This window comes from Lagopus muta, chromosome 5 (assembly GCF_023343835.1).
Source record: "Lagopus muta isolate bLagMut1 chromosome 5, bLagMut1 primary, whole genome shotgun sequence".
Lineage (NCBI taxonomy): Eukaryota > Metazoa > Chordata > Aves > Galliformes > Phasianidae > Lagopus > Lagopus muta.
This window is the reverse complement of record NC_064437.1, coordinates 46187964-46206054: the sequence shown is the minus strand read 5'-3', so window position 1 is coordinate 46206054 and position 18091 is coordinate 46187964. Positions and strand designations below refer to the sequence as shown.

The 18091-nt window shown below is 42.3% G+C and overlaps 2 protein-coding genes across 6 annotated transcripts in view; one reads left to right on the top strand and one right to left on the bottom strand.

Moving 5' to 3' along the window:
• Positions 1 to 5104, bottom strand: part of SYNPO2L (synaptopodin 2 like) — a 31591-nt gene extending 26487 nt beyond the window's left edge. Inside the window, exon 1 of the mRNA XM_048944554.1 lies at positions 4781 to 5104. Within this exon, the coding sequence (XP_048800511.1) occupies positions 4781 to 4885 (105 nt within the window). The 5' untranslated portion in view covers positions 4886 to 5104. The remainder of the gene's footprint in view (positions 1 to 4780) is intronic.
• A 1237-nt stretch (positions 5105 to 6341) lies between these two features.
• Positions 6342 to 18091, top strand: part of SEC24C (SEC24 homolog C, COPII coat complex component) — a 35618-nt gene continuing 23868 nt past the window's right edge. For 2 of the 5 annotated variants that reach the window (XM_048944551.1, XM_048944548.1), the window contains exons 1-3: positions 6342 to 6455; positions 13835 to 14037; positions 17010 to 17093. In XM_048944551.1, coding sequence (XP_048800508.1) covers positions 13863 to 14037; positions 17010 to 17093 — 259 coding nt within the window. In that variant the 5' untranslated portion in view covers positions 6342 to 6455; positions 13835 to 13862. The remainder of the gene's footprint in view (positions 6456 to 13834; positions 14038 to 17009; positions 17094 to 18091) is intronic. The other 3 variants (XM_048944549.1, XM_048944550.1, XM_048944552.1) reach the window with 3 other exon arrangements.

Below are 18091 nucleotides of genomic sequence, written 5' to 3'. Positions count from 1 at the left end.
GCACCCACAGCCCTCTGGGCAGCCTGTTCAGATCTTCCTCCTCTACTATCAGTAGCAATTGGAAAGCTTCCAGTTTCCATTTATTTCTTCAGTATTCATTGTGAACCAGGCTAAGCATCTTTCAAACTAAGCACAAGGGCCTTCTGTGTTTTTTATAGCGTTTCTTTTTCATAGAATAAATCTTGTTTATTGAAGGTTCCAAAGGGCAGCTTGCATGCACTTGCACCATCTGAAAGTTGCCCTGTTAATTGTAGAAATTATTTCCCTAATACAGCTCCATATTATGTTCCTAGTTTGGTTGCTGATAAGCATAATGCTTACCTTATAACTTCTCAGACTACTCATTTCACATATTGTTTAGCTCCAAGAGCATTTGATGCACATCCCCTTCTCTCAAAGAAATCCTCCAAGAACCTGAAGGTATTGTTCTCCCTTACTGTACTCTCTTTTCAGAATGGGTGAACAATCTCATCACTACAGATTCTCCTTACAATAAATAGTGTATGTGTTAGGGCAATGTGCTTTTTCCTAAGCCTTTCTAAAATAAAAACTTTGCCATCAATGGGGCCATTCTGTGTCTCGCTATTAAGCTTGTTTACTCATCAACAGCTGACTGTTGATGGCCAAAGATTTGATGTGTGCTGTTGCTGCACTGTTGTGTTACTACCACACAGCTATACAAATTCACCATCAGTGTGGTAAGGGGTAGTGTGAATTCCCATTATCCTTTACCTGCTTTCCTAAGTAAGTTAATTACAAATTGTAATAAGCCAAATGTGAAAGCACAGTAATTCAACTGAGTTCCATTGAAAGAACAGTGCTGTAGCTAAGAACAGAATGGTGATTTTCCTTTCCTCTTTCAGTTCTTTACTCTTATTCTTTCCCCTTATTTGCTTCTCTAGTTCCCCTTATTCAAACATCATAATTTCTGCAGAATTATTCATGTCCTCTGTTGATCTTTTATCCTGCTGTGTTTCTGCCTGCTGAGCATATCACTGTCTGTTGTTCCTCTAGCTTACTCATTACCAAGTTGATATTTTAACATAACCCTAATTTAAAAATCATCTACTCTTTCTACTGAGGGTTCCCCAGGCACTAATAAATTCTCTTTTGCTTCTTGTTCATCTCACCCTCCACTCCTACAGTATCTGTTTTCATGAGACTGAATTGTTATGGTACCACTGTCTTTCATTTACACATCAGACATTTTTAGCACACAGACACTGCAAATGATTGTTAGGGCAGAACAAAATATTTAGTATGTGCTCTTGCAGGAAAGTTTAAAACAAAAGATGTTTGCAGTTACAGATCTGGAACCGTGTCATCAGTTGAAGTCAATATTAGCATTTCAATCCTGATCATGTTATTTAAATTCGATTTTTTTCATCAGTATCCACTGGGCGCCGCTGGATGGAAGAAGCAATGTGTTTCTTCCTCATTCTGAGGCAGACAGAGCTATCTGACTCCATTAAGGTTACCTGAACACAAGGCTAGTAATATTTGGAACTGTCCACATGCTGTGTAATTGCAGCATCTTGCTCCAGGCATGTCCCTGAACTCATAGCCCATGGAGAGTGAAACATCAGAAGCACTTTGGCAGGTGAATCCAGTGTGTGAACATCCAGCTGCTTTTTTACCCCTTGTTGTTGACTAGAGTGTGTTTAGAATTGGTCTCTTGTTTCATCTAACAGCTTAACCGTGATTCTGCGAAGAAGATGGTGATGTAAATTTTGGAAAGAAGAAAGGCAAGAGGTGTAAGTTTAACAGGTGTAAACTGATCATGTAAGATAATGAAATGTGCAGGGATTTGTAATACAACAGGAGAGTAACTTTAAACAGGAAATCCTATGTTGTGCAACATTTAGTCTTTGGAATGCCTGACTGCATCTTTACTGGGAAACTGTATAACAAGTAAAACTCAATCTGTTCACAAATAATTATGTTTACGTATAGGGTAAAACACCAGCATTGTTAATTCTCATTCACAGTGCATACTGATAATCAGCTGGAGTGAAAGAATTTCCCTCTGCATTGCATGACCAGAAAATCAGATGCATTGTTGAAGTGTACCACTTCCTCTGAAATACTTTGTGTTGCAGGAAACACAAGGGAAGCAGGAAGCAGGAGATGGACTGATCATATACCTAGTCTGATATAGCAATTCAAGCATTTCTGCATAACTACAATGTAAACCATTTCTATATAACTTACTTGTTATGGTTGGTTCATTTCTACTTATTGGTCCCAAATTTGCTTTTTTTTTCTGCTTAGCATTTCTTCATCCAGAATGGTATAAAGAAACAATTTGATTCAACTTCACTGGTAAGCATCTTCCCTTACTGCTACTCCTATTATTTTTATAGTCTAGAAGTTGAAATTGCCTGAAATGACAACTAGAGACACCCAACTGTACCAATGTAGTATTTCCTTGGAGGTACAGGATACTCACGTCTGTATCTCCTTTCATGTTTCCTACAGATTAATACACATTCCTGCTCTGTTCTTCACCATTCTGTCCAAATACATTTTTCTGTAAGATTCAAAGCAAAAATAATAATTTCTGTTCTGCTAAACCAAACTTTTCCTGGTCCAGCACTCTCCTTTTTCCCCAAGAGGCTGTTCTGTGACAGCATTCAGTTTACTAATAGACCTTTCTCATTTATCTAATCTGTCTTTCCATGCGCACACAAATCATCCTTCACCACACTAACAAACACTGTGTTATCTGACCTTACTTCTGTGAGGCAGGCTCAATCTCAGTGACACCTCCCCCTGACCCCATGTCCTGATGCTATGCAATGCCACTGATCCCATGGATGGAGGCAGAACAGAACAAATTGCGCATCCACGGCCAACGAAACCCAGCTCCAGCAAACCAATGGAGCTCTAACAAAGCAATACAGCTCTAACAAAAAAATAATACTGCCCTATTTCTCTGTGCAGTGACATACGGCCACAATCCCTGGAAGTGATTCCCTAGTGATGGGACCATTCCCATCTTCAGTTCCTAGAATATCCAGATACCGCTAATGACGTTAAGGTTTTGGGAGATGCTTTACATCGTTGGCATTTTGGCCCAGATTTCGTCCTGCAAATGTTAACAGCAGACTGCGGAATAATGAGAATGTGAGCTTTCAACTCAAAGACACAAAAACTGGAATTCAGACTTCTACTCTCAACACGGCCATTCAGAAGACAATCAGGACACTGCATGCCTTCTGGGGGTTTATTTTCTTCTATGCATTTTACAAGATTCCCAGTAAGGATCCCTAAGTCCTTTCTTTGGAGACTGATTAAGCTATTGCTTTTACAACAGTATTTATGGCCAACTGGATGCTATTAAATTCTGGATAATAATAGCAAAAAAAGGAATATCATAAAATCAGTCCTGCAAGAAGAATGTTTTACACTTAGATTTGTATCAATTATATTTTCCATAGATACAAGTATTGTAAAAATATGTATATTTTCATTGCTAGTCTTAAGGCATGATACCAAGTTTGAGGTGAGAGCAAGCTCAATTTAGTATCTTTCTGAAAAAGCCACCAAAGCGAGAGCAATATTCCATTCACCTTAAGGTGCAGCTTAGCATGGGTAATGGCTAGTTCTTGCTGCTGTTCTGTTATAACAAATCTTTGCAAGTTACTCAGCACGTCCTGCCACTTCAATCCCAGTTTCTTGTGTATTGGGAGAAAAAGTGAGTCAAAATAACCCCACAGAGCTTACGTGGCCAATGAAAATCCTGTTTTGCTAACAACCACTGGTTCCAGATACCTGTTTCAAGGGTACTGATTATCTCTCTTCAGTACCCGAAGCTCTATGAATATGCGATTCTCCTGTAGAAAAACAATCTTTCTCTATGTAAGAAACATCCACTCTGGGCAAGGCCATGGGATTCCAAGCCATTTGGCAGAACTCACAGATAAACACTCCTTGACCTGGGGTCATAGAACATTTCATTTTGAAGTTCTCTGTCAGAGACACAATCTACTTAAGGAAAACAGAATGGGGATGGCATAGCGTTTTTTCATTCCTGCTGCTGGGTGTCTTCCAGGGAGACATCCATACATATCAATGTATCAAGTATAATGCAGCTGGTATGAGCTTAAACACAGGACCATTTTCTTTTTTCTTAATTTTTAACCTAACCTCTAGTCTTCCTGTCAGGAAATCAGTAACAGCTACGGATTTACACAAGTGCAACTCAGAATTCATATTTGTTTCTTTTTTGTTATTTCATCTCACTTGCAAACAACTGCTTTTCATCTCTTCTTTCAATTGAACGCATCAAAAATATTCCTTTTGGACAGCATTAAAAAAACTTCACAAATAGCAGACCGTAAGAAATGAGCATCTACTTCGAAACTGATAATATAATGAAGGGTTAGAGACAGTTACATTGAATTGCAATATGGCATTTGTTGCTTTGATTTCAATTATTTTTTATTTAGTTGGATGCCGTACACAAGTCCTTAAACCTTCATATGTGAGCTCTTTTCCTGAACTGTCACCATTGTTTGATCAGTGCCAACAAATGGGGAACATTAAGTGCGTAATGATCCAGAAAGCAGGCCACCTTTCACCTGACACTTCCACCTTAGCAGCATCCATCCCATCCCACACCCTGCCTGACCATTCTCCCCAAGTTTTCCTTTTAAGATCTGCTGTCACATAAAGGAGTTCAGACACTCCTTTTACTGGCAGAAGATGCCTTATCAGGAAGGATATCTGACTTCAGCAGAACAACCCTGCCCTTTCAGTTCACACCTGGAGGTCCTACCTTTGACACCTGAAGGGGTCTTTTCTGTTCAGAGCCCCCTTGCAGCCGGAAGCCCCAGGGGGCACCTCCAGACAGAGTGATGAGCATTTCTTCTTCAGCTCCCATGATTTCTGTACTTTGGATATTTTGTCTTCCCAACTTCGAAACAGGCTCTAGGTCTTAACAGGCAGTATCTTCCATTCCCATCTTCACCATTCACATCACAATTCTCCAATCTCCCCAAAGGCCCTCTTCTCACTTTTTCCTTCAAGTTCACAAACACAAGAAGAGAGTTGAGACTGTCAAGCCCAGCCTTCCCTGCTCTTCTGCACTCTCAGCTGCTGCTCTGCCTATGATTAGACATTTGATTCTGCTGTTGGTAAAGGGCCAGAGTTGTTCTGCACACGTGTCATGTCAATCTCACCCTCAGTGCATGGATCTCTCACCGAAGCATGGCTGAAAATAGCTCACCTCCTGCCTTCAGAGCTTCATCTGGCACTCTTAAAGCTGGAAGCTTTTCAGTAAAAATTTTATTTCCACTTCCCTTTCCAAATGCGAATCTGAGTAACCCAGCATTGAGGATTCATTAGCATGGCAGTTTCGGGTATAGATGTGACACAAGCACAAACTTGTGCAAGATCAGGTGACGGCACCCAAACCTGAGAAACTGAACCAGAGTAGCCAGGAAGTGGCAACACTCTCCACTTGTACCTTCCTTATGCAGCTGGTGTAACTACACAGGAGTGTCCTGAAAACCACGGGCAGGCTGGAGATGTGCTCCTCACTCTCAGACGCTCTGCAGCCAGTCCTAGTATTAGACATGGGGACAAGAATAGCCAGGATTAGCCACACATATGGGATTCAGACAGCTCTCAGCAGGGGACATCACGTCTGGCCTCTTCGATGGCCAAGAGAGCAGAGCTGCACCCAGACCCTGCACCACCAGCTTCTCTTCAGCATCACACCGGAGGAGGCCTCCCGGCCACCCCACGCAGGCCTGGCCCTTGGGAGCTACAGGAGAAATCAAATCCACACTCCCCCTTATGCTACTGGGTTAAGACGTAATTTTATTTGACAGCCTTAAGAACAAATTGACCTCTTTTTGCTCCGCACGCGCTGAGAACAGCCCTCAGCAGCTAACGGGCACGGGACGTCCCGTGACGCGGACACCGTGGCTAACCCTTCAAAGGACGTGGTTTCGCGTCACACACGGCTCGGTCACGGCAGTAATGCAGCACGGCTCTGCCTGCGCGCTCCAGCCGCTCTTCCAACGCCACTGCGTTTCGGCGCCAAAGCGGGGCCGTACACAGACTTCTGCCGCAACCGCTCCGCGAGACAGGGCCGTGCGAGGCCCCGCGACAACGACCCTGGGGCTTCGACCCGGCCAACCCAGCGATGGCACTTCCGCCCGCACTTCCGCCCGGCGACGTCACGAAGCGCGAGCGCCGCCACGGCGAGCCCGCACGGCAGCGAGCGGCAGCCGGCTCGCGTCCGGAGTGACGTCACCCCGCGAGTGCCAGAACGCCTGCGCGGCATCCGGGCCTTTCCGGGCGGGGCGCGGCGGCGGCCGGGGGTTGGTGGGCAGTGCGGACGTGGCAGCCGGCGGGCGGGGGAGCGGTGCTTCCGGTGGAGCGGCGGGCCCGGCAGCCGGAAGCGGGCCCGGCAGCGGCGCCAGGAGCGGCAGGCGGCGGAGGAGGTGAGTGAGGCCGCGGGGTGCCGGGGGCGCGAGGCCCGGACGCCACTCTCTTTCCTCCCAGGGCCGAGGCCCAGCGGGAGGACGCGCGACGCCCTGCGCTACCGCAGCCCGGCGGCCTGCCGGGAGCGCGGCCCGGCGCTGTCCGCATTCGGGGCGCCCGGCGGCGGAGCCGTCCTCTGCGACCGTCGGCCGCCAGACGGGAGCCCCGGGCGCTGCGAGCCGGACCCCGGCGCCGCCCTGACAGCCGCTGGGCCGTGGGACGGGCGGCCGCTCCCACACGGCCCTCGTCCTGTCGGCCCCGCTTGTTGTATCTAGGCTCGTCTTGTGCTGCTGAGCCCGTGAGGGGCGGCTATCCCCGCACAGGCGGTGGAACTTAGAGGGTGACCGTCTGTGGCCTTGAAAGTGCAGGGGGAAGGTGTGGGTGGAGGTGGTGCGGCCAGAGCACGAGTGTGCTCCTGGAAGAGGCTAGGCCAGGTTTCATGTGTGCTGTTCTGTGGTGTTGGAATTCACTTCCGTTTTTCGTTTTTTTTTTTTTTTTTTTTCTTACTTATTTTTTCCCCCTGAGCAGTGTTCTTTGGAATAGGATGAAAATTCCTTTGATTCCTGCCATGTGTCAGGTGTTGTCCAGTTGCGTGTCTGAGCCAACTCTGAATCTTCCTGCAGTTAAAAGGCATTGCAAAACCAACGGTAGGGATTGTTGGGAGCTGTCACATTATAGCTAGAGTTCTGCTTAACCTTTCTTAAACTGAGGCACAGAAAAGTTGTTGCTGAAACACAGATGAATTACCCTGACATCAGAAGTGTCTGCCACAGTTGTTAGCATTTGTGTGCTAATATAGGAATAGAGAGTGTTAATTTCAGCCATTAATGTGTTAGTTTCATAAAAACATTTGTTTTTTTCTGTTCTAAGATTCTTCACTAAACGTTTTGGAGAGATGCTAGAGAGAGAGAAATGCTATCTGACATACAACATGCAGTGCCATTTTCTGTATACAGACTGTGTGAAATCGCATCCCTACAGTGAGGTGACTTGTTGATAATGTTGTCTTGGCCTTACTCTTCATTAATATGAAGTTGTCCCAGGTCACGTTGGCTTATGGGGTTGATAGAAATACTATTGGCCTAAAGTTCTGTCTAAAGAGGTGATTTGCCTTCTCTGTACATAAGCATCTCTATGCATTGTAGTGCAGGAAAGGTTTTCTGTGTCTGCTTCTTTCTGAATGGTACAACTTGAAGTGAATCCTTTATTACTATAGAGACACATGGAGATTGATATAAGGATTATGACTTCTTAATATGCTGAGATAGTCACTGCAAATTCTAACTGCATGGCTAAAAGCTGAATTCTAGCAGTGAACAGATGTGTAAAGGGCTGTTTCTTTGAGTTAGATGCTTGTACATCTTCGAGTGTTTTCTCTTGCCGCTGTAAGGCTGAATCTTCTTCCTGTAACACTTATCATCAGAAGGAGGGTCAAAACTCCAAGGGAAAAATAATGGTTGGGTAAGAAAGGGCAAGGTACAAAGAGTGACTAAAAATAATCAACAAGGTCTCACAGTAGAGAAAAAGGTGGATGATTGAAAATCTTTATTAGCAATGACTTGTGAAGATAAACCTTGTTTTTTATGTTCAGCAAAGTTCATTGTTCACATAGAAATCACTAAATGTATGAACTGGGCAGTTAGGCATTAGGAAAAGCTAATTCTGAGCTTTTTTGTTTATTGTGAGTGGTGGGAATTGCATAATGCATGTTTGTGTAGAGGAAGTCAGAGTATAGAAGCTTTGGATGAAAAAGATCTGTGTTACAATTTGTGTGCAGAAAGCTTGTGTAGCAGTACGGTATGTGTCTAGTCTGTTCTATATTTGCCTATTTATCCATTCTTGTAGCCTCCTTTCCAATCTTTAAACTGTTTTCCAAGTTTTTCTGATTAATTGTACTTGTGCAAGGCTCACAGAAGTGAGTCAGATGACTTCACACATTGTAACATGGATGTGGAGGTACAGCTGGGGAAGAGAGAAGTCTTTCACTGTGTTTTGCTGATGTGATGTTTTCAGTGACTTTTGCTTACACTGACTGCTTTCCAGGAGCAGTGCCCAGAACTGTGTGTTTCAGAATTTCTTTTCTTTTGTTTTAGCTTTTATTCCAGAAGAAGATATGTAAATCAGTGCCACCAGGTTTATACACTTTTTTGATCTAAATAAAAATCTGGTGGTGATGGTAAAGGTTGGAAATAGTGGCAGACTTAAAGTTAGATCAAGAGTAAAACTTCAAGTTCTGTGTTTAACCGCTATTACACCCTTGTGGCTTAAATGTTATGTTGGACCTTCCCTGAGATGGTGAATCAGCCTCACAAAATAGTGTTGAAGGTGGCTCTTATTTAGAAGTACACAAAGTGATCACACCTTAGATGTGAACAATGATTTTTGTTTTGTCCTGAAGATTGAAGGATTTCAGGAAAGACTGGCCTCCAGAATTCTTCTCCAGAACCTGTTGTGGCACAAATTCTATAGCTATAATTCTGTAGCTATAATCTGTCAAATGCTTTTTTGGAACTCTTTTGTGCAAATACTGAGGCTTCTGGACTTGCACTGGTATTAAATTGTAAAGCTTCGTTTTGAATAGTGGGTGTCTTACACCTCTCCTGAACTGTTAAAACAGATCTGTTTTATGGCTGTGACTCAGAATGCATGGGTGAAGAGAATGTTACTGGTGGCGTAAGGAGTTGAGAATCTGCTGAGATGGAAAGACACAGCACAACAACAACAAGCAAAAAAAAAAAAAAAAAAAAAACGACCAAAAAACCCCACAACTGAATTAGAGAGTCAATTCCAGTAGTGCCACTTGGATTAATTTGGACAAACATATGGGATGCATGCTGTTGTACCAGCCTGAGTGCTTCCAGCTCAATTGCCAGTCATTGACTTCCAGGGTATGAGCTTCTCTTCCAGGATTTTCTATAGAAAAACAGAAGAGGTGCTTCTTGCATCTGAAGAGTTAAATGTTGTGCGTGTGCAGAAGAAGTGATAGCTGAAGAAAAGCATGTTCCCCTTTTGAGTGATCTTGGCTCCAGAGTTGAGGCTGTTGAGGTGGTATAGCTGTTTCTCCAGAAAGTTACAGAAGAGATGCTATAAAAGCACTGTGAGTAATATTCCGAACTGGTCTTAGAGGATGCTGGCTGTCCCCTTCTGTCCCATCTTTTGGAAAGGGTTTTAATTTCTCTGTACAGAAATATTTATCATATTTCTTTCAATTCCAGCAAAATACAGAGGCCGTGTTATCCTCGTCTTTAAAAAAAAAAAAAAAAAAAAAAAATCAGAACAAAAACCAACCAAGAACCAAGGTTCTGGTCTCCTTAGAAGGTGAAGTAAAGGGGCAGGACCCATAAGAAAAGGCTCTAGCATCCTTCTGAAGGAAAGTTGTTCTGCTGCATCCTTTAGAAAGCAGTCAAGAACTAATGAGATCCATTGCCTCAGTTTCAAAAGGGAATTAACAGTGAATGAAACCAGAGAAAATGATGAGTTTGCAGTTCTCCATGACTGGGGAGACTTCCTGATTGAAACTCATATGAATCACTAGTGTTGTTGCATTGTTTTTTTTAATTTTTAGTAGGCTGTAAAAACTGATCTGTAGTCTGTTTTGTTTGGATCAGAAGGAATCTAGGTGCTATTGTAAAAGCTAAACGTTTGTTCCCCATATTACTGTTTTACTATTTTTCTCCCATCGTTTTGCTGCTACTCTGCATTGGTTGTCTATTTAACGGCATACCAGTATGAATTTTAACTGTGTACTGCTGGTGTTTTGACTGAAATTTCCATGGCCATTTGCCTTTGTACAGATGAATGGATGAAAATGGCACAGAGTGGTTGCTCTCTTTCATAAGAAAATTATTTTAGTTATAAATAGTAACAGCCACTTGTCACGGTGTCCCTCTCTCCCCATCAGTGCTGATGATTTCAGCTTTCTGTATTGTAACTCATGAGTATTAATATGACATTCAGCAGCATGTTGTACTAGTATGTTTGCCTTCATTTTCATAATGCATTACCACGTACAAATTAATATCCTCAGTATTTTCATTAAATGGAACAGGCTGCTTTCTCTCCACTTTTCCTTATCTGGAGCACGTATTTCATTCTTTCTGTGATTTTTTTTTTTTTTTTTTTTTTTCCTTTGTGTCATAAGAAATAGAGCATGAAATCTTCCCTTTTCCCATATCTCTTCAAGCGACCAGCTTCTAATTTACATCTGTATTTTTTTGGATGCAGGCAAAATGAATGCTGTTTGGTAAAAATAATGTACTGAGGGAAAAGAAACATGGATTCACTCGGTGGCAACCCTTTTCTGCCTTCTCAGAGTTGAATTCTCTTGGCCTTGCCCTTTGTGGTATTCCACGTCAATGATGAGGAAGTGTACTGCAAACCTTACATCTAGAGCAGGTTGAGCAACTGAGGTCAGTGAAGCAGCCTTGTCTGCAGCTTCAACACCAAGCTAATTCTTGAGTCTTTGTCTTTGTTTCTAGCCCTCTCCTTGGTCTCTGCTGTAATGGCATAGGCATTAGCTTGTGCTGTAGGGGATGTTGGCCTGTTCTGGCTGTCACAGGGACTAGCTGAAGGCTTGAGGTGCCTTTAGGGCACTCATCTGTAACTACACAAAATAGATGGTTCTGTTTTCCATACAATAAGGGTAAATATTCTAAGACTTCTTCCTCTGGAAGATTTGCATTAAATGAGCTTGTGTCTCCAAGTATTGCTGAAGAGCAAGCAAGAAGCAGATAACCCTGCCCACCCAAGTGGGAAATACTGACATTGACAGGAGGGAGTGGGGGAAGGCTGACAAGAGAATAGTTCATGATAATCAGGTAGGGTCACCTGCTGAATGTGTGCTCCCATCAGGTGAAAGTGGGACATGCTTGAGTTTTTGCCCTGTTGTGCAATAGGATAAAAGATTGATCTTTTCCAGCTCTCTGGTAACTGTTTGGGCAAACATGAGGTTTGCTGAGGAAAATCCACAGTGACTCCAGAGTTCTGTAGGTACGACTTGTAAAGGGAGCCTTCATGGTTGTAGCTCAGGAGGTGTCCTGCCAGGTGCTGCTGCTTAGCCTGCAAGTCTTCCTGAGAGGAGGTCCCATTTGTAGGAACAGTGTCTGGAGGACAAATTGCTCATGCAGAATACAGTAAGCAGTAGTGAGGGGTAGGAAGGAGAGAAAGCAGCCTTCTTTCTTCATAGCCTTATGTTCTGAGCTGCTCAGGTTGAGCAGTCTTCAGCTGTGTTCTCACTTGCTTTGTAAGAAGAGTTGTTCTGCTTTACTGGTTGCACTGGACAGAAAATGAATGTGGGTAGGTGTGTGACTGCAGCGTGGTGATGTGAGTCGCCTGCCTGGAGAGGAAGAAGTTAACCTTCAGGGGAGCTGGGAGCAGACGTGGGTCTCAAAGTCTGGGTTTCCTGGCCCTGCAGCTGCTCCAGGTAGCCTGCTCTGCAGAGCTAAGTCAAAGGTGGAATGGGAAACCTCAGTGTATGGCACTGACCCTCTTGCTCACTGTTGTTGTGTTTGGAAACATTGTGGACTGATCAGAACTACTGTCATGCTTTTGTAAGTGACGCTGTATGTTACTCTCAACAGCAAATTACTTTCAAGGATTTAAGAGAAGACTTTTTTTTTCCCCCTAAACAAAAGCTCTACACAGCTTGAAAAATAGAAATATGAAACTTCATTCATTTCATGTAATTTTCAGAGTAAGCATTTGCATGCTTAGCATTAATGTTACTGCTTAGCTTGAGGAGATAAACATGGTATGCATATATTAAGCTAGCTGTCTTCTGTAACCAAGCAGATCATTCTGTTGTGATATGTGTTCTCCCTGTTTGGCCATGAAAGAATTTATTTGTGTGTGGATGGTTCACACAGGACTGTAGTTATTTTAGTACTGTTTGTGTGTAACTGTAGTGCCAGTTGTTGAAATACTGCTTTGATGTCATCTTTCTGATAATGTAACGAGGCAGCCATAGCGTTAGGTGGCATGCTGTATTCAATGAATAAGCAGAAGAGCTCAGGTATTTATTATCCGCTTGAGTTAAGCTGTAGGTTCTGTGTTGGGATTTAACTCAACTAGCTGATAGCTGTTGCAGCTGTATTTGTCTCCTCTGTGTTAAGATGTGATATTTATTTTCAATGAGGGAGTTCATCGTGGGATTTGGAGAAAAATGAAGGGAAAATTAGTTATTTGCTTTACCTTAACTTTGCATTTTTGTGTGAACTGTGGTCTTTCAATAACTCTCGGAACACATGTTTGTGTACATTGTTACTGTGGATGCAGTTTTACCTGAAGGGGATAGTAAGTGGCATATGGAGTGTCTGAAGGAGCCCAGGGGCTGCAAAGTATCTCTGAGAAGTAGACCATGAGGGAAGCTCCTTTCAGTGAAGTCATCTGCTTGGCTCTGTGGTTTATCTGCCTGCTGGCTACCGTGGTATTCTAAGAACTGCCTCCTTGGTCTGGGGACTCCAATGTCATTTGTGGTTTTGTCTCTATAAAGTTAGAGGAGTTGGGAGTACATCTATTAGAAGGTCTCTTGCACAGCTTTTCTGAGGAACTTCCTTCCTGTCTCTGACACTGTTTCCGTTCTTTCCCTTTCATAAAGCTCCTACAGTGACACTTCATCCTCTGATGCTTTCCCATTTTGAACATCTGTCTTAAATGAGCATGCTGCTTGTGGAGTACTTGAGCTTTCTGAAATTTATGTGTACAGCAAGGACTTTTAGTCATTAACTGTTAAAAAATAAAGCAAAGCCCTCAAATCCTTTGTTGTCTCTTCTGGTTTCTTTCAAACAGTTCAAGAAGCAGACTGTGTGGTACTGATTTGTGTGTCACTTACAGCAAGGAAGCATGAGCTAGTAGCACATGGATCTTAAAGATAAACTTGTGGAGTATTAGTGAAGTGTTATGTTAAGGAATCTCTCATCTAAGTTGTTTTCTGAGTCTTGTTTGTTTGTTGTAGGATCACAGAATGGCTTTGGTTGGAGGGTAACATAAAGGTGTTCTTTGAAGGGGGAAACAATTCATGAAGTGTCTCAGGAAGATTCGTAATTCTGCTTTGGAGTGGCAAATTATGAGATTTTTTTTCCTAAGAAGCTGACCACAAGTCTAACTAGAACAGAACAGTGAATGAGTGGATTGATTGGAAACAGTTTATTAGATTACTGTTTTCTAGCTAGTTTTTGTAAAGCGTTTACCATGAAAAACTGTGCAAGAGTAAATTACTGCTGAAGTGTTAACTTCTGTAGTATCTCAGGATCTCTAATTTCTGTGAAAGCAGTAGAGAAATTGGCTGGTTTGGTTTTATGTCTTCTAAAAGCCATTTCCTTCCCCCCTCCACTTTTTGCAGGTGAAATTAGTTTGGGGATGTGAATACAATGAGTGTAAACCAGCATACTCACGCGGGGCCTCCTTATGGGCAACCTCAGCCTGGATATCAGGGCTACCAGCAGCCTGCCTACGGAGGACAGCCATTGCCAGGGGTTCCTCACGCACAGTATGGAGCTTATAATGGTCCGATGCCAGGATACCAACAGCCAGTCCCTCCACAAGGTACTTCTCAACCAAAACATCATGATTGGTAATCTGTGAATTGTTGCATTTACAGAATTTTTGTTTGTTTCCTATCACTGCATTTCTATTTCTTGATAGCAGTTATCTTCTGCACACAGCTTACGTGATGTTAAGAATCATGTTCTTTCTGTATGTGCTCAGATTATTCCTGTCGCTTGTCTGACTCAGTAGGGCTTACTCTTCTCTTAATAGCTCACTTTCTTTTGAGACTACTTTCTTTTTGTGTGTCCCTGCCCCCATGGTACTGAAGCAACCCAATGGGGTAGTATTCCTGAAGAGGTTATGTTGGGGGCAGCAGTGAGAGACTGTAACAGATTTGTAGCAGAGGCTGCTTTACATTACTGCATAGCAGGGTCTGTGCTCTGTCTCAAAGGATTAAAATATATAACTTTAGATAGGAAGCATGTTTGGAACTAGCTTCTTTACTATCTTTAAAAGCAACAGAAAGTTTATGGATGTGTGGGTATGCTAATGTAGTCCAGAATTCTCCTGGTTCTGCAGGATCGTGTCAGTTTTTTTTTAGAATGGCAAAATAAGCCTAAGCTTGTGTATTTTTTCTTTAACAAAATAGTTCAATTCTTTTTTCTTTCTGTACTCAAATGCAAGTCTAACATAAAAACAAAATATCCTCAAATTCTTATAAATTTAGAGTACCCAAATTCTATTGGGAGATGAATAGTGGCCTTAGCATCAGTAATGTTGTAGAAGATAAAATACTATAGCTTTGAGAAGAAGTATATCTACCTCTTAAAATGATACAGATGAATTCAGGTCCACCAGGGTGAGCACAACACAGACTTTCACTCTGAAAGGTTTTAGATTTTGGACTGTTTTCCTAGGGAAATGAGCAATATACTGGTCATGTTAATGATCTCTGTGTCGTTGCCCTTACAAATACGCTTCGAATTCTTTGCAAAGTGGAATTTCAGCCAGACTTGATGAGACAAATAGAACAATCAAAATACCCACTGTCTTACTGAAACTGGCAGAAGTGGGAGACTGAAATATACGTCCTGAGAAAGAGACTTGCAGGGGGAGCTGAATGGTTCCCCTGCTGTTTATTTTGGCTGGAGTTAGCACATTAGTGGAGTAGAAGAGGAGCATGTGGTATGCTGAAGAACTGGATTATTCAGTTTTGTTCCATCTTCCTCTTCTTTCCTTAATCCTCTTCCCCTCTTCCTAGGAAATCTCCTTCAGCATCACTTTCAATGAATGAGCTTTGAACTAATTTCATGGAGGGTTTAAATTTTTATAAAACCTATGAAAATCAGCAGTGTGAGGCAGAAAGAAGCCCTGCTTCCTGGGAGTGTACAAGACAGAGCTTTGGGCACATTTGCTGCTCAGTGTATGCATCAGCTAACTAGTATTTTCCACTGCATGAAAGGAATGGGAAGGAACTGGGCTTAATTCAGTGAGAGAGAGGAGATTCAAAAAGGGCAAAGAGTGTAGATCTGTTGGTAGAGCTTTATCTGCTCTGCTCTTTAGAACAAACAAGTTCTGACTGACAGTAGTGTGAAGAATGTTTAGGATCTTTGTGAAAAGAAACGAGTGAGCTTTTTCCATCAAAAATTACTTGCAAGATTGAAAGGCATTTCATTTTAAGGAAATTACCTGGTTTTCTTTTGAATTGTTTACTTCGGCTTTTTTAATTTTGGAACAGCAGAAATGCCATTCATGACTGATCAGTAAGAATGTGCCTAAAAATCCTCTAATATACATATAAACCTTTGCAAATTAAAAACAGTCTGGTATTTGTGCACCAGTAGTGATTGAGTGGTAGCGTGACACTGATGGCATCTTGTTGGACAACAGAGACATACTGCAGTCCTTATGTCCCTCAGCAGCGTCTTGGGGAAAGGCCACTTGTGGTTTGTAGAGATGCCTCTTGTGTTTTTTTTGTTCTTATAAGACCTCCCTTCCTAAAGATAGGAGAAAAATCCTTAACAGACTGCACAAAGGAAATCTTGTCAGGGCGCACATCTCATACTGCTCTTGCAAATTCAGGATTTCTGTCTTTAGAGGGAGGGGAATGTAAAATCAGAGCATAAGTGTAGCAGCCAGAAGTTAACTTGCTAGTAGGTGCTAAATGAGATCCAGGTAGAAAAGAGTGACATACACATGGTGCACTAACAGAGCAGATAGGCGATAGAGGAAAAAGTCTCCGTCTCCATCTTTGCTGTCTTCGTCGTGGTGTTTGTTATGAGTCTTGGCAGCAAGGCCTGTTGTAACCGTATTATGTAGAGGGGAGAGAATTCAATTCAGAGATGCTAGAGTGACAGGCATTGAGAACACTGAGGGATGAAAGAACTGCTGATGTTAATCTGTGGTATCAATGTAGTCGTCTTAAGGACGTGTTTGAAAAATAATAAGTAAAAAGTGCTTGGAAAACTGACTGGAGAAGCATTCGCAGCACTTGCCATCCTTGGTCAGGGAAGCTTTGCATCTGACTTATATGACAAACCCTAGCTCTAACTGATAGAAACATGGAAATGTTGTGCCAGAGGCTGAGAACTTGCTTAGAAGCAGAAGGGGAATGCTGCACTGTTAGCTGAGCATAGCTTCTTCACACAGTAAAAACGCTGAAAGAACCAGGATAATTTTGCATCAGTCTTTCACTCCTGCAATCAGCTTTTTGCTTCTAATGAGATCATGCAGTTGAAAGTACAAATACAATTGTCTGTCTACCAGTAACAATTAGGTTGCTTTTGGACTATTATGCTTAGACTTAGTTCACAATATTTACATTTGTATTCATGTTAATGTACGAGCTGTGTTGGTAACATGCGTTATGGGCGGTAGAACAGTGAGAGGGAGAATAAGAAAGAAGCAGTAAATGCGACATGGGTTTTTATGTATGTGATACTTTCTGCACTGCAGACTGTCCTTAAGATTGGAAACACTGTCTTGGTGCTTTCTCTCAGGCTTGATTTACTGGTATTCTGTCTTTCCAGGTTATTTTCCTTCCTTGGGGTTCCCTTCGAAGGGCTCTCCTGTTTCTCTCAACTCTGACACTTCTCTTGCACCTAATTTCATAGGTAAATGTGGGAGCGTTTGTGCTGTGCCACTCCTACTGTGGGGAAGGGGTGGTTCTCTTAACCATCTTCTGTGCCACATTCCAGTTCAGCAGGGTTTTTGTCTCAAGGGTGTGGGTACTCGGTTATTCAGGCAGAGGTAGATGGGGTGCTTCCTACGCTGTTTGTCAGCAGCGTTCCAGAAACACAAATGCGATATGAAGAAATAGTTGTAGTGTAAATCCCTTATATCTGCAGATTCATAGATAGAAACTGACTTGTGACTAATGTTTTGAGAAGGCTCGTTTCGAAACCTGAAGTGGCCCAGAGAGTTCTGGTAGGAAGAAGCCTTAATTTTTTTTCTTTAAATGCAACAAGCAAACAAACAAATCCTATTCCCTTTGGGAAAGAATTAAAATATGAGGTCTGAAATAAAAGCATTGCAGTGAAGAAATACAAAACAAACAACATTGAAAAACAACCAGCCAAAAAAAAACCTCCCCAGCCACCGGGAATTTGGTCTTAGAAGTCAAAGGATTTTTATAACTTGGATTTTCATTTAAGGAAAAAACTTTTAGCCTTCTTGAATATAGCATAAAAGCCCTATCTGCTAGGAATAATTCTAATTCTGAAAGCTGATGATTGAATAAGGAAATATTTTTGCTAAGTCAGCAATGAAGATGCAGAAATTAGAAACATTGCAAGAAATCATGTTGTATTTTTCCTGAAAATAAGGGAAAAAAATTTCTTTTTACCCTGAAAAGAAGGATATGTTGGAAGAGCTATTTCCATCAGTGTCTTTGTTAAGAAGAGTAGGCAGTCAGAGCTGGGCCAAGTTCATGTAATCTCAGGATTTTGAATAAAATCACTGTCACTTCCCATTATCCTGCAGTCTGCCTCTATTTTGAGGTCTGTGATGAGTAAGGACAGTATCTCAAAGGTATTGAGGAGGGACTTAAAGGTTTCTCAAGAAAAATGAATCTTAAGGTGAACAAACCACTAGATATTCATATCCCTTCAAG